The following is a 16,303-nucleotide window of genomic DNA, read 5'->3' as shown; positions in this document are numbered from 1 at the left end:
AATCCTGATTTAAAAATGCAGAAAATATTCCCCTCCTCCCTGGAACTTTTAAGAAGGTCCTATGCTGTATAGTTTCATTCTGCTCTGGAGGAATTTGTATAATATAATTTAGGAAATGCAAATAAGCCCAACAGAAAAGTAATGCAAAAAAGCAGATTTCATGGAGATTTTCCAGACTTGGCTGTTTTACTGAAGTAACAAATAAACCCGCAAAGAGCAACATCTTTGGCACATATCCCACAGATAAGTTGAAGTCCTCCTACACAGAGGCATCAGTTATGAAATCTACGCTACCCTGTACATGCTTTGTATGCTATCCCTCGGGGGAGGGATAGCTCAGTGGTTTGAGCATTGGCCTGCTAAACCCAGGGTTGTGAGTTCAATCCTTGAGGGGGCCATTTGGGGATTTAGTTGGGGATTGATCCTGCTTTAAGCAGGGGGTTGGACTAGATGATTTCCTGAGGTCCCTTCCAACCCTAATAATCTATGATTCTATGAAAGGAATCCTGGTATGTTCAAACAATACGTCAACAGTCCTAGCTGCTCCTAAGTGTGATTAAAAACTCTCTAATATTCAAATGTTGTTGCTTAGGGGACATTAAAGAGGATACAAAAAAGAAAACGTGTATAATATGCCCAATTTTAAACTAGCACCATCATTACTGTTCTATGTATCGTGAAAGATGAATAAGTCAGTGTTTTAGGCCTAAAAAACGGGAAAACCCCAACATAAATCAGGTACTGTAACAAAATTAATCTAAAAACGGACTCTCACCATCTGAAGCAGGACAGAACATGACAGAATATACTGAGGGAAGGTGAGCACTTGGGATAAGAGATTTTGTTAGTAAATATTGTAAGAAGTTGAGATTTTAGCTTAACCGTTCTTGAATCATGTTTCAGAACATTCATGAAAATGAGACCATATTGTTACATTATATAGTTTGAATATTTGTTAATCATAAAGTTATGCACATGAAAGATCATAGCGGTACATTGTATAGTTTGGGTAGTCATTAATCATGAAATGATGCATCTGCTTCATACTGTGTATGTCCCATAACTTCATCACTAATCAGCAGTTGATAGGATTATTTTCTGTATCCACCTGTTGGCCAACACATGTGGCTGATTGGTGTGTACAGTTCAAAATAGGGCTCTCTAGGAATTATGTCATAGAATCATAGAATATCAGGGTTTGGAAGGGACCTCAGGAGGTCATCTAGTCCAGCCCCCTGCTCAAAGCAGGACTAATCCCTAGGCAGATTTTTGCCCCGATCCCTAAATGGCCCCCTCAAGGATCGAACTCACAACCCTGGGTTTAGCAGGCCAATGCTCAAACCACTGAGCTATCCTTCCCCCCTTGTCTTGTATATACCAAAAATAAAACTCTTGGGTGACATGGGAAGGGAAAGCTCAGTAGTCTTATTGATCATATTTTTAACCTTTTTGTTGGGCCTTGTATCTTGCACACTTCCAGGGGCAGTGTCCCAAGAAAATCAACCCTGACTTATTGTTTCCAGCTGCACAGGGGATATTTATTTATGGTGTGTGGTCATAATAGGTGAAATGTGTACAGTATAAAATTTGCGTTTCCATAGCAGCATTTGAAATGGAATGCTACCCCATCTAACAATGGTCTGTGATGGGATGTTAGATGGGGTGGGATCTGAGTTACTACAGAGAATTCTTTCCTGGGTGCTGGCTGGTGAGTCTTGCCCACATGCTCAGGGTTTAACTGATCGCCATATTTGGGGTCGGGAAGGAATTTTCCTCCAGGGCAGATTGGCAGAGGCCCTGGAGGTTTTTCGCCTTCCTCTGCAGCGTGGGGCATGGGTCACTTGCTGGAGGATTCTCTGCACCTTGAGGTCTTTAAACCAGTATTTGAGGACTTCAATAACTCAGGCATAGGTTAGGGATTTGTTACAGGAGTGGGTGGGTGAGATTCTGTGGCCTGCGTTGTGCAGGAGGTCAGACTAGATGATCATAATGGTCCTTTCTGACCTTAAAGTCTATGAGTCTATGATACTTCAGTGATTGCTTTTGTTATCACTTTCCCCCCCTCGCTTCAGTGAATGCTAACTTCAGTTCACTTTCCCCATGCAACCAGTGGTTTGTAATGAAGGTCAACTAAGCAATTTGTAAGTTCAGGTGATAACCCCGTCCAATAATTTGGGCCCATCTAAATAGACTTTGTGGCTTTCAAAGCTCCTGTTAATTGAACTTCATTGCACAGGCATGCTAGATGGCAAATTTCTAGTTACAGATATACATAGATAGGGCTCACAGTAATTTTGAATGTCTTACTGCTGAGAAACACTTTGGAGCAAAAGAGTCATAATGACAGTTGATTTTGAATTTTTTCAAAGTAGTCATCAGGTATTATATCATTTAAAAAGAAAATTACAATTGCTTCTTCTTTTGTAGTGTGGACGCCTCGATGGATTCTTTTAGGTTCTCAGATATCTATGGCCGTAAACCCAGTAGCCAGTGATCACCTATGTCTCAGAAAGCTTGCCCATAAGTCTAACACATTATGAGTACCTCTAAGAACTCAGCTGGTAAGGTGATTGGGAACCATCAGGCAAAACCATTTTAGAAAATACAGAGGAAAAACATTAGCTCCCATCAGCTATTTAAAAAATATATATATACACAATTTGAAACAGCCAGTAAAGTTTTACTTTTGCTCCTTCAATTCAAACAGGTACCACAGAAAGGACTCTTAGTCCAGAGGCAGGCGGGACTGTTCAAGCAAAGGAGGGGGAGTCCAGGGCTGACTTCTCCAGTCCACCATTCCTTCTAGATCAGCAGCATGACTCCCACTCCTGTCCCAAGACAACCAACTAATTGGGGAAAAACTGTCGCAGGAGTAGAAATGCATGACAGGAGACAGGTGGGTGCTAGAAGTTATTCAGAAGAGTTGTTGGGTAAAGTTAAAACAAAGATTTGAGCACTCCAGCAACATCCTTGAATTCAGTGAAGAGCAAATTCATTTCAGAAGCCAATAGATCACTTACTGCGAATAGGTGCTATAGAGCCAGTACCACAGACGTGCTGTCTGGTGCTTACTCTAGTTAACTTCAGTAATCCCCCAGAAGATTTGAAGGGTTGTGAGAGTTTGATGTGAAAATCTCTCAACAAGTGCATCTTATTAGAATGGAAAGCTGAAGTCAATCAGGTGACTGACTATTGCATCATATCAGTCCCTTTGAGAAAGGTAAACTGTATTATTCCTGCCTGAATTTCTTGAGAATTATATCCATTTCTAGATGGCATCAGGAGTTTCATCAAGAGAAATCAATCCATTTTGTAAAAGAGCATCAAGAAAGCAGACTGTCGCCAGAGAAGATTTCCACTTAGGGTGCTATTAGACTCCTGACAAGGTGTCAGTTTTCCATGAGTAACCGAAATACAGTCAGCAAGAACACAGCTAATTGGATCAGACAAAGTGTTGGATAGAAATCTGAAGATGTGGGCATGCTAGTTTCCTGCATCACTCTAGTGATCTGGGCCCGTCTCCGTATGTGGATAAGGCTGGCACGTCTTGTCACTGAAGCTCATGATGTTGAAAGTTCTGAACACAATAGTATCTGTTTCCCTGATAGTTTATCAACCTCTGCTTTGATGGAAGGGACTCACCAAGTGTTCATCGGGGCAGATTACAGTAGAACTAGAGAGGCAAAACCAAGTCAGTATTTTCTGTATTGGGACAGTGCTGGCTATTCCTGCCACAGTAGGCTTTTACTGGAGGCTGCTCTAGCCAAACTCATGGTTGGCATTCCATGACCATCAGAGATTCTAGGGTACGTTTTGAATGGAGCGTTTACCAGCTGTGATGGGGCAAGGCCAGATGGCTACAGTAAAGTAGTGAGGAACAGGTATGTTAGCCCCAGGCTAAACAAATCCCTGGTACCATGGTAACCAAATGGCAGTTGCTCCAGGTTAATCAAGACACCTGGGGCCAATTAAGATCCTTCTAGAAGGCAGTGGAGATAGCTAGATTGGCTTCAGGTGTCCCACTCAATCAAGGACTGGCTGGAACTGGTTAAAAGCCTCCCAGTTAGTCAGTGCGGTGTGGGTGTCAGGAGCGAGCTGTGCTGTTGGAGGAACGAAGTAGTACGAATCCATATCAGGTGCAAGGAAGGAGACTGAGGTAATTGTGAAAAAGATATAGAGTGGGGGCTGCTGTGGGGAAGTAGCCCAGGGAATTGTACATGTCCTGTTTCCAAAAAGTCAGCTTCCATAGCTGCTAATTTTAGGGTCCCTGGGCTGGAGCCCGGAGTAGAGGGCGGGCCCGGGCTCCCCCTTCCCCTCCCTGATTAATCACTGATACTGGGAGACAACAGAGACTCTGCGAGGGAGGGTTGTTTCTCCTCACCTCCCTTGCTGGCTTATGATGAAAATGGCTCAGTAGACTGTGACCCTTGCCTCTAGAGAGGAGGGCTATGTGGAGGGTCACAGTGAGCCTCTGAGGTTAGCAAAATGTGTCAGGAAACGTAGGACCCACGGAGTCAAGGACAGAACTTTGTCACACAGCCTACAGTGATTGGAACCCTCACTGGGAGTGAAGTGTCATTCCTGGGCAAGTACAAATGGGAGCTGTGGAAGAAGACTCACTCATTTATGGATTCTCCCCCTAAAATGAAATATGATACATTTAAGACTAAAATGCAGATGCAGAGATGGGCAGATATCAGGTATGGGCATCCTGTGTTTTTGTCCCCTCCCAAGAAGACAGTGAAGGCAGTTGTCTGTTTGGTAATCATACCACACTCATTGCTGTGGTATCTGAGGAAGCCATAGATAATAGCTACTCTTGACTATCAGAATATGGTCCTCCGGGCTGAGCAGAACTGAGGTTGACTCCCAGATTTTGTACCTTTTCACTAGTGGCTGGCATACTTCTTTAATAATTTTCGTGACTGTCATTCAGCAAGCTCCTCAGAATCATTTCCCCCTTCTCATGAGCATGGCCTCATTCTTGTCTGGCTTAAGTTTCAAACCAGCTGTCTCACAGGAAAATGTAAAACTATGTATCAGCATAAGGATGGCACTGCAGCCTGAAATGATTGAAGATGTCCATTAAGTGGCTTTCCATAGCCATTAAATGACTGGGGTGGTAGGAGGAAAACCTTGTGGCAGAACACAGGAGAGTACTGTAGGGCTTCTTTGAAAGCAAGGCACAGGTGATCATTCACAGCCCTCTTGATAAGTCACTCATATGAACCAATGCAGCGTAGTCAGTAAGTCTGCTGAAAGATACAAGAAGATCAACTTGGACACCCGACTTTTGTTCATAGCCGAGATCAACCAAAGATACTAGTGTGGTTTTTTTAGGTTTATCGAGCCCTCATGTAACTGGAGTCCATATAGTGCTACAGTTGTCCAGCTGATATTTTCTCACTAATCTCCAGAATGGGGAGATTAGAGACTGAATGGAAAACAGAGTAAAACAAAGGATGGCTTCTTGTGCAAGATGTTAAACACCACTTACTTTAAAAAAGGCTGGCATGATGCTTTCATGTAGTCATTAACAATCTTTGTCAATAGTGGAACCAAGCTTTTCTTGCTGGATTTATCTGTTCATGAGGGATAAGGGTTCATTTCACAGCTAATTGGACAAAGTCTATTTCACACACCTAGTGAGCTCTATCAGCAGAACCAGATGAAACTGTACCATGTATTTTGCATTTGCTGTTTCGTGCTTTTGTACTCTTGTGTCGGTAGTCATGGATCTGAGCTATGTCTCTGAATGGGAGCAATCTGGAGTCATAAGATTGCCTAGTACTTAAAATCATTCTTCCAGCTACGTGTTTGTAGATGCTGTGTCAGAGAAAACGAAATATGCCTTAGCCTTCATCATAGTCTCCGTAGAGGAATGTGTAAAATAGCACCTGGAATCTGTTGAGTTGAGACACTTTCACCATTGTGATCTTCTGTCTCCTTTGCCATGTAATCTATCACAGACCATTTAACTTGAGGACATTGTAGAGAAAGGGGATACATGGGAACTAGTGTACCAGAGGAAAAAGACAACAAAAATTTGTATGCTGTAGCCATCAAAGCACTAATCTATTGGTTGGCCAGCAGTATCCGAGTTTCGGGCTTCATTTGGATCACAAGGCACATTAGTGGATTTGATCAATTCTAAATAAACGGATCCTCCCAAAAGATCTCAACATAATTCTCAACTTAATAACCGATATACTTTTTCCATACATTTTCCACTTCAACACCATTGGATAGAACAAAGCAATAACAGTGCACAATGGCAGCACAACTTTTTAAGTCAGCAATCTAAGAATACTTTTTCTTCTTGAAACTGCCTGGATGTTTACCCATTTTGGAGACTCACTAGAGAAGTAGATCCTAATAGCCTTACTCATTCAAAAAGTGCCATCAGTTTTCTGACAACTGGTGGACAAATTTTGATTTTATTTGTCATAAAAAATATGGGGTCCCCTATAGCAAAGTGCTCCGTGATACTATGCTGGCGGGCATTGCTTTAACACTGATTAAGATGTGGAAGTGTCACCTACTAAATCACTAATTTTTTTAATTGTTATTCTCTTTGTCTCTTATTCATTCTGTTTGGCTGTTTGCTTTCTGCTTCATTCTGAAGGATGGACTCTGTGTGTGTGTGTGTGTGTGTGTGTGTGTGTGAGAGAGAGAGAGCGAGAGAACGTGAGCACAGAAGCTTTTCTCTCTTTTTTGGTGTCTAGAAGCTGGTTTAAAAAAAAAAAAAAAGCATGATCTTGGATACTTTTTAGTGGAACTGACCGTTACTTTTAGTTCCTGGCCTCTTTGTAGTTGGGAACATAACACTGTCAAAATTCTATGTTGGAGAATGGAAAATGTGATTTTGAATAAACAGTTACCAATAAGAAACATTCTCTCTTCTTAGCTAGTTTCTGAACCTTGGGGAGAAAGCCCTAGCAGTTGCTCTGGGAAGACGTCTGCCAGGGGGATAGAAAACAGAGGTGTATAGAAAATATAATGGCAGAAACAATAGTGTGCCCTCATCGAGTACTGTTTTCTATCTTGGTTGCCTCACCTCAGGAGCCAAAGTTGGAAAAAACTTGAAAGAAGGGTGACTGTAAAAAAATTAAAGGTTTGACGGGGCTTACAAGGAAAATACTTTTAAAAAGCTGGGATTTTTTTAGGATAGAAGGGAAGACAATTAAGCAGTTGCTCAGAGGTAAATATAAACTATGCTCCTTTTCAACTTTTTTCACTGTATGAGAATGGGTTTATTTGTTTTTTTTTTTTGGTTGATATTGAAGGGATTACATTTTAAAAGGAATATTTAAAGTTAGCATGTGGGAACTCAATTCTCCAAGTATTCATAAGACGTACGTGTGGCTGGATTTAAAAAGTCTATTAATTGTATCAATAATAACACATACAAGTATGCAAGCTAAATATGGTTATTGTAAGAGAATTCAAACTTCATGATTCCAGGCATCAGGTGATTGCTTGTGAGGATTGGAAAGAAAATTTTCCATTTGCAGAACATGGTACAAATTGGCTAGGTGCTTTGTCCGGCTATGCTGAAAGAAGGACAGGAAAGGTTGGACGTGGTTTAATTAGGCCGCAACTTTATTCTTAAATGTCTGGGCGTACCTGACAGATAAAAGTGTGCAATGCAGTTTTATCATTTTAATATATACATGAGGGGCCCTCCCCCTTACCCATCCTCATCCCCAGCCAACCCACTTCTGGGACTTCACCATCCTTCTCTCTTGGGGGCGCACACTTTATAACCCCCCTTGTTGGGGGGGTTATAAAGAGGGAGGGGGTTGGCTCCCTGCCATACCAGTCATAGGAGCCCCGAACCATCCCCTCCCCTCCAGTTCTGCTCTTTAATGAAGCCTCCCTTAAATCTGTTCCCAGTCCTTTTTATCTGATCACTGTATCTCTTCCCTACGGAGTACCTACACTTGGACATCCACCCCATGTTTACATAAAGAGTTGCGACATCATAGCCTAACTCCCATTTCATGTTCACCCTAACTAAGCCCCTCCAATCCTGCTGTGGGGAAGGTGGAAAAAAAACCCACTTGACCTTGGCCAGTGTGGTGAGGGAAAAAATCCTTCTCTGCTCCCTGAGAAAGGAGCGAGTAGAGCGATGCCCACAGCAGATCCTAATAAAACTTCTGTGGGTCTGAGTGTGGGTGCTGCTCTGTCTGGTTCAGGTAAAAGAGGGCTTTTCCTGCACCGGCATGGACCTATATAATCCTCCCTCTATTCCGGTCACTGGCGGAGGGATGGGTCAGCGTCCTCATGTTGACCTGGTTTGTCGTTGCAGCAAAAAATCACTCAGTCTCTCTACCACTTAAAGGGGTACACACCTTTTACAATAAACCAGACAATGGCCCCCATGGCTTAGGTGCGGTGGGGTCATTTTAAGAGTATTACAGTCACCTCAAAAGTACTAGGTAAGTATTGAAGGTATTTGGATAACACTATGATGTGTGATATAAATATTTATATAGACTATATTAATATCTATGTGTATATGCATTTAAATGAATATCAGTATAGGATTCATCTGGAATCTCTAGCTTGTTAGTACTAGAAATTGGTGTTTTTAATAGATATGCTAATTTTATTTATTTTATTTTCAGAGATCCAGCATACTTTGATGATAACTGGTTAAACAGAATCAAAACAGAAGTAGGAGACAATTGGAGGCTAAAGGTATTTTCTTCGTGCTTTGCTTTTCTGCAGTCAGTATTTTAGTTCTTAATAAAATATTTTTTCAGTATTAACTTATTCCTAAATTAAAATATTAGCTTACAGTAGAAGATATCGAACTAACGATAATAAATGTAATTAAGGATTTCTCATTTTCTAAAGTTGTTGGCTCTTGTAGAGTTTAATTCAATGTCAAAACCCAAGTTAATGGTGTAAATCCATTTCAGTAATTTATGAGAAAACTTATCAGAAAAATAAACCTTAAACGAACTTTGAAATTTTTTTTTAAAGAACATTTTAACAGGTAGGAAATGTGAATGAAGGTAACTTTTTTTTTTAATTGCTAAGTATCGAAATGCCCAACTAAATTACCCTAAAAATCTTAAGTGCAGTTCAACAATGACTGGAAAAATGACATCTCATTACTCTGTTTCTTAGGTATATTCAGTCATATCTATGATAAAGAGGTAAAATGATGCTACTCTTTACTACAGTGTCAGCTCAGCTGTGGAAGAGCAAACTATGCTGGTTTGGATTGTGCATAATCATCAGATTTGTTACCTAATTTCTAGTTCCACAGCCACTTGTGCAACTCAGTCACCTTGTAATAATAGCTTCAATTACACTTTTATAAATCCTCATGTCACAGATGTAATGGAGGGTGCTTTTCGACCTCCACAAACCAGAAAGAACACAGCTGGATGTTGAGATCCCAATGTGGGTTTGAGGAAAAATATCTTCAGTTGTAAATTGAACAAATTTGATCTGAAGATCATTGAGATGTAATCAGATGTGCAACCCTACCATGCCATCTTTGTAATCCCTTTTCAGGGTAGAACCACAGGTGAAAGGTAAACTGCTACAAAAAAGTTGTTTGTGCCTCTTTATTGCTCTTCACCTTTTTCCATAAAAAGGTTGTTTGCTTGTTTTTCCTCCTAGAAATAACAAGCCTCGACTGCTGTTTTTCTTGATCGACTGGAGAACCACCGTCCATAACATCACAATAGGCTGAAAGTTCAGCTGCAGCTTTTGCAGCTCTCAGTTGAAATTGGGGGAAGGGAACTTTCTCCTACCAGTTTGTGAGGAGTTTGAATTTGACATGAACACTCCCCTCATTCCTCCCTTGTCTCCCCCCAAAAAGTTTAAAGCAGCCATATTAAACTCTTCCCCTCCTAAATGAAGAGAGGGAAAAGCAGCAGCTGAGGTTTGTCTGTTGATGTCAGTATCTTAGTAGATTTTCAGTCCTCCACTTCATAAATAAGAATGTTAAGAGCTAATACTTTTCATGCAAGGAGTGTACTAAAGGAAACAAACAAACAAACAAAAACTCCAACAACAATGCAGCCTTTGAGACCTTCATAAAAAACAGTAAAGGGGACAAACAAAATATTTAATTCTTCCTTTGTAGCCTGGCCACTTGCAGGGATCCTTGATATAAGGCGTATGAATATCTGACAAGTAGCACAGTTACAGTAGTTTGTCTTCAGCTCTCTATATTTTGGTCATTTGAAACATGGTGAGTGGGTACATCTTCAATATGTATACTTTGATCGCTTACCTCCAGATTTAAGATGTCAGTAGCATGTATCTGTGAATATCCTTAATAGTGTTTCCCTGATGTTTTTTAATGATCAGAGTGAAAACATTGATTATTGGATTAGCATTTTGTGTATTATCCCACAAGGCTCTGTTATAGTGAATAGAAGAATATTCTGACTGTTTGTCAAGCACGAGACAGAGCTCTGTTCCCTGTCTCCAGTGTTGCATGATGTAGTAATCAAATACATGCACTAGAAGTACAAATCAGTGAAGGGATCCAAGTATGGGGAATAGATGATGAGGTAGAATACTATGCAGCTGATCTTGTTTTCCTGATGCACCCCCCCACACCTACATCCTCCTAATCCTGGTGCCATTGTCATTGAGGAATTCAGTAAATGATTTAAGGTTCAATTTATAACCATGTAAGAGTTTTGATTGTACATTGGAGCTGTGCAAAAATGCATGACTCACTGCTACGTTAGCGCACACTTGGATTAAGTATTTGATCATCATAATCTCTTTGAATTGGTCTGAAATCCAAATATTGAATTATTAGCCTTCTCACTCAATCAGTTTTAAAGTGATTTGAATCACTGGGCAAATTTACCAATAACTATGAAGGACAGAGTTGTCCTATTAAAAATGTAGTGTCCTCTTACTATACCAGTGGCAAACTTATCTGTATGATTGAATACTAAGGATTCATCTCAAATTCTAAAGGAACATAAATTGCACAGGCAGGTTAATTTAACATTCCCAGTTGCAGAGCATACTTTTTAGCTTCAGAGACAGAGAAAAAGGGTAGGAAAAAACAATCGGTGTTACATTATAACACTGGGTACAGGCAGAGTAGTATATACCAGAATGCATTCAACTAGCTAATGCGCTGTATCTTAAAATGGGCCAAATTTCTTTAAATATTATATTAAATGCCACTGTTTATGTCCTTATACTTCTATGTAATAGAATTAGGGAGAGATGCCAAATTTCATGTACAAAATTTTGGATAACCACAGTCATTGGTAATCCATCTTTTCTATTGGTAATGAACACCCAGTTTATCAATTTTGGTTTAAGAAATAATATTTTTTTGTAAAAATCTCTAAAAATGAAAAGATAATTATCTCTTGCCTTGCTTAGTGCAAAAGAAATCCACTTTGCATAATTATATTTTAAATTGCATACAGAACAGAGATTTTCTATTAAAAACACATTTTGGAAACAAAATGCCAATCATTGTAACTGGGAAACAGCACAAAAAATATTTTTCTGTTACCAAGGCCTTGCAATTATGAACTTCCCTAGACCACAAACTTCAACAATATTTCAGTGGTCAAAAGATATAGGAATACCATTAACTGAGGAGGACTGGTCATGTACTTCAAAAAGTGGTTGATAACATTACTGTGCATAATGACTTGAGACAGATGCAAATATCCATAGGTGTTGTATTTCATCACATTTTATTACTGTGCAGAATATTATTGAATGTGTGGGGGATGGGAACAGAAAATTGGATAATGTCCTCTTTTTCTCATTCACTATGGCAGTGTTCAGAAATTCATAAATTTTGGGGAAAGGTTGAACAATATGTTCCCAGTTATCTACTGTTTGATCCCAAGCTTTTTGTCCTAGATATTTGCCTGGGTAATCACACTGCAGCTTTTGTTAAAAAATGTAGTTTATTTCCATTAGTACTAGCAGACGGTGTGCTGAGATATTGGGTAACATTGTCCAACCTTATAATGATAGTTTCTGTTAGATTTTCTACCACTAGAACAGATCATTGGATGTCTTGTGCAAAGGGAGGATGTTTTCGAAGATGAATGGCTCTCAGTTTGATACAGTTTAGGCAAAATGGAATAATCTATTAAATTATGATATAGACTGTTTAGTACTATAATCCAACTAACCAAGCCTGGACTCTTGAAAACTATTTTTTGATTCTTGTTATAGTGTAGTTTTATACCACTTTGTGTTACTTTGATTATTTAATTCTCTGTTTGTGCAGCAGCACTAATAAAGTTTGGTTTTAAAAAATGGTGACTGCTGGACCTCAGTTAGGTGTGTCCCATCCCACCAGCACTCTGTCTTACATGGAATAAATTGGAGCTGTCTTCCAAGCCCTAAGATCACGTAGACATTGAGTTCTTTGTTCCACTGCCACAGCTGGGTTGGCTGTAACAAGCATAGAACTGGATACCATCACCATTCATTATAGTCCTTTCCATGGTCTACTATCATCCCACATAAGAGAGTCCTCTGGGGGAGGAGCGATTGCTTACACATTACCCTTTCAGTTCTCTCAGACCAGAGGTGGGCAAACTACAGCCCGCGGGCCACATCAGGCCCGCAGGACCCTCCTGCTCGGCCCCTGGGCTCCTGTCCCGGGAGGCTAGCCCCCGGCTCCTCCCCTGATGTTCCCCCTCTCCTACCGCCTCAGCTCACTGCGCCGCTGGCACAATGCTCTGGGCGGCGAGGCTGCAGAGCCACGGCCTGACCCGGTGCTCTGTGCTGCGCAGTGGCATGGCTGGCTCCAGCCGGGTGGCATGGCTGGCTCCAGCCGGGCAGTGCGGCTGCCGGTACTGGTGCTCTGGCCGCGCCACCAGTGCTTCAGGCAGCATGGTAAGGGGACAGGGAGCAGGGGGGGTTGGATAGAGGGCAGGGGAGTTTGGGAAGGTGGTCAGGGGTGTGAATAGGGGGCGGGGTGGTCAGGGGTCCCAGGGGGGCAGTCAGGAAGGAAGGGGGGGGTTGCACTGTGCGGCGGGGGGCAGTCAGGGGCAGGGGTTCCGGAGGCGGTATGGGGACAGGGAGGGGTGGATGGGGCAGGGGTCCTGGGGGGTCCGTCAGGGGACGGGGAACAAGGGGTTGGATGGGGCAGGAGTCCCGGGGGGTCCGTCGGGGCGAGAAACAGGTGGAGTTGGATAGGGGGCGGGGGGCCAGGCCATGTCTGGCTATTTGGGGAGGCACAGCCTCCCCTAACCGGCCCTCCATACAATTTCAGAAACCCAATGTGGCCCTCAGGCCAAAAAGTTTGCCTGCCCGTGTCTCAGACAGATGGGAACAGAACCTCCTGCTAGGATTGGCAGGTAAGACTGCAGAATCTTATGATCATCCATATGGAAGGCTGTCAATTGGTCTGAAAGAGCCTGCACAGACACTTATCTTCATGGCAAGAAGATGATCAGTGATTAACACAATTATCTTAGTTTCCACCAAGCCCCAGCTTCTGAACCAGTGCTGCTTCTTTGAGTGATGGTTCCTATTGTGTATTCCACACATGCCATGCATCTGATTCCAGAAGTGTTTCCAAAGTGTTGCCAACTTAGCTACTTTGTCACTAGATTTAGCGACTTTTTAGTTTCCTTAGCAAGGAAATAAGTGTCAACGTGACCAGTGACAAATCTAGCGACCTTCATTGCTGGTTAGAGTGACATTCAGAGAATCACCAATATGTATCCCCAAATCATTCACAAACAACTCAGTAGTGTTAATAAAATCCATTCCATTCTCTTCTTATGACATTCTGTTGTACACCAAGTTAATGTCATTATGTCTCAATTGAGCATGTCCTGGGAAGGTCTCTCTTACTCTGAGCCTTGATTATTAAGTGAAGTAAATCATATCCCCCACCACTGAGATGCTGGGAAGGCACCTACCTTCTTCAAACAGGCAGATGGTGAGTTAAGCTCGGAAAATGAGCAAAGCCAAAGTGTCAGTGCAATCACATGAGTGCCACTGATGTTTACAGTGGGCCCATATGATCTTTAATAGAATACGGGAACTTCCAAAAATAGATTAAGTATCAGAGGGGTAGCCGTGTTAGTCTGAAACTGTAAAAAGCAACAGAGGGTCCTGTGGCACCTTTAAGTCTAACTGTTAGTCTTAAAGGTGCCACAGGACCCTCTGTTGCTTTTTACAAAAATAGATTGTTACCACTTGAGCTGTTTCTATTGGTTGTCAGAAGTAGTAGGGCTGTTTGTGAGGAGAAAGAAATTGAAGAAATACATAGAAAGCAACCGAAACCCGTTACAGCAACTTTATAGACCTCAAACAGGCTTTTGATAGCATTGGGCAGAAACGGTTATGGCAAGTCTTAAGGGTGTGTGGCATCCCTGAGAAATTAATCAAGCAAATAGAAAACGTCTACAGCAAGTCTATGAGTGCAGTGCGAATACACAAGAAGCTGACGGAAAGGTGCAGGATGACTGTAGGAGTGAGATAACGATGCATGCTATTGCCAGAGTTCATCTTGGTTCTGGAAGCAGTAATGGCTGTAGCATGGAGAGATAAAATGAGAGAACTCACGTCATGTGCGAGGACGGTCAATAGGCTTAGATTCAAAGATGATATTGACCTCATAGCAATGACTGAGGAGGATTTACAAAGAATAACTGAGAAGGTAGATCCAGAAAGCAGAAAATTCAGACTGAATGGCAACTGAAAGTCAAGAGGAAGAGGTAAAGATCAAAGTCAGAGACAAAGAATTAGAAGAAATGGGAAAATCTCTGTATCTTGGAGGACTAGTATCAAGGAATGGGAATTGTGAAGATGACATAAAAAGAGGTATCAGGCTAGCCACAATGGCATTCAGAAATTTTTGCAAGACCTTTAAGGCTAAAGAGATTTAGGTAAAAATGAAAATTAGCATATATGAGATGGTGGTTGTGCCAATACTGCTGTATACGTCAGAATGTTGGAGTATGAGGAAGGTTGATAAATGAAAGATACTGACTGCAGAAATGAACTGGCTGAGGGGAATACTGAGAATTTCAAGACTGCAGAAAATAATAAATGAAGTGATAAGAAAACAGGGCAAGAAGTAACACTGTTACAGAAGATGCAAGAAAAACTGCAGTGTTTTGGACATGTGCCAGTGATGCACCTACGGAGGATACCGTACATGGCAATTCATATCAGAGTGTAAGAAACTAGAAATAGAGGAAGAACGAGGGTGCATTGGATAGACACGGTAAAGAATGATACAGAACAAAAAGTTTTAAAGATGAACAGAGACGTGAAGCTGGTACAAGACAAAGTGGTAGAAAGACTTCAGTCAGCCTCATTGTCGCTGCTGAGCTGATGGGTGGGAATCAAAGATGTAATAGTAGGACTTGTATCCCCCCTTTAAGTCAGGAACTCTAGTGCAAACACTTGAGCACGTTTAATCTGTCCAGCAGAGAGCAGTATGCTACATGTAGTTTGTATTTGGAATTACTTCTACTTCTGTCATTGCTTGACTGAATGCCTCTTTGTTTTCTAAAGTTCTTAAACAATATAATTATATTCTCCCCTCAGTCCTGGTATTTAACTTTTACAAATTAATCAGTTGCTCTTAGTACTTTCTTTGCTTCTCTATTGTGATATAAATGTTTTTCATGTTCATGTTGCTGCATTTGAATTTCTCCTTAAAAATTTGTGCTGTGACTGGAAGGTGATGTTAGTATTGTTACTGAGTCGAATTTCAAATAGAAAACAGTTGCACTAATTTCCTATGCTGATTGCCCCCTGGCAGCAGCTATATTCCAGCATATGTGCTGTAACTAAAATGTCCCTTCCCTGCTGGACTCATGATTAGTGTTAGATGTTAGACCAGTCTAAGTTGAAGTTACTTGTATTATGGTGGGTCTTATGATTGGCTGGTTGTGTTTTATACAGTAGTGTTGCAGCAAACACTTGAAAAGGATGTGTCAAGGTATTGATTATTGTGGAGATAGAAAGATTGGGTCATGGAGATCAGATGTTGGGTGTCTTTTCAGTCGCCTCTCCCTTAAGCGCTCTCTAGCCACCCTAGTCTTGGTAGCAGATGAGCTGCGATATCCTACTCCAAAAGGGGTGAAGTCTGGGCTTGGAGTTGTATGGAAGCAGGGCCCGCTCCAGGCACCAGCTTAACAAGCAGGTGCTTGGGGTGGCCAAGGGAAAGGGGCGGCACCTGCGGCAATTCGGGGGTGGCAGGTCCCTCACTCCCTCTAGGAGTGAAGGACCTGCCGCTGAACTGCCACCGCCGATCGCGGCTTTTTCCCCCCCCCCCCCCCCCCCCCCCCCCCCCCCCCCCCCCCCC

The 16,303-nt window shown here is 41.8% G+C and overlaps 1 protein-coding gene across 1 annotated transcript in view; it reads left to right on the top strand.

The window, feature by feature from the left end:
- Window positions 1-16,303, top strand: part of LOC112114283 (protein Hook homolog 3) — a 138,755-nt gene that overhangs the window by 16,676 nt on the left and 105,776 nt on the right. The window contains exon 3 of the mRNA XM_026663338.1: window positions 8,631-8,703. Coding sequence (XP_026519123.1) covers window positions 8,631-8,703 — 73 coding nt within the window. The remainder of the gene's footprint in view (window positions 1-8,630; window positions 8,704-16,303) is intronic.

The sequence above is a fragment of the Terrapene carolina genome, unplaced genomic scaffold (assembly GCF_002925995.2).
Source record: "Terrapene carolina triunguis isolate 2854851 unplaced genomic scaffold, T_m_triunguis-2.0 Scaffold33356, whole genome shotgun sequence".
In the NCBI taxonomy this organism is placed as follows: Eukaryota; Metazoa; Chordata; order Testudines; family Emydidae; genus Terrapene; species Terrapene triunguis.
Note: the sequence above shows the minus strand (reverse complement) of the source record. Positions and strands in the feature narration are given on the sequence as shown.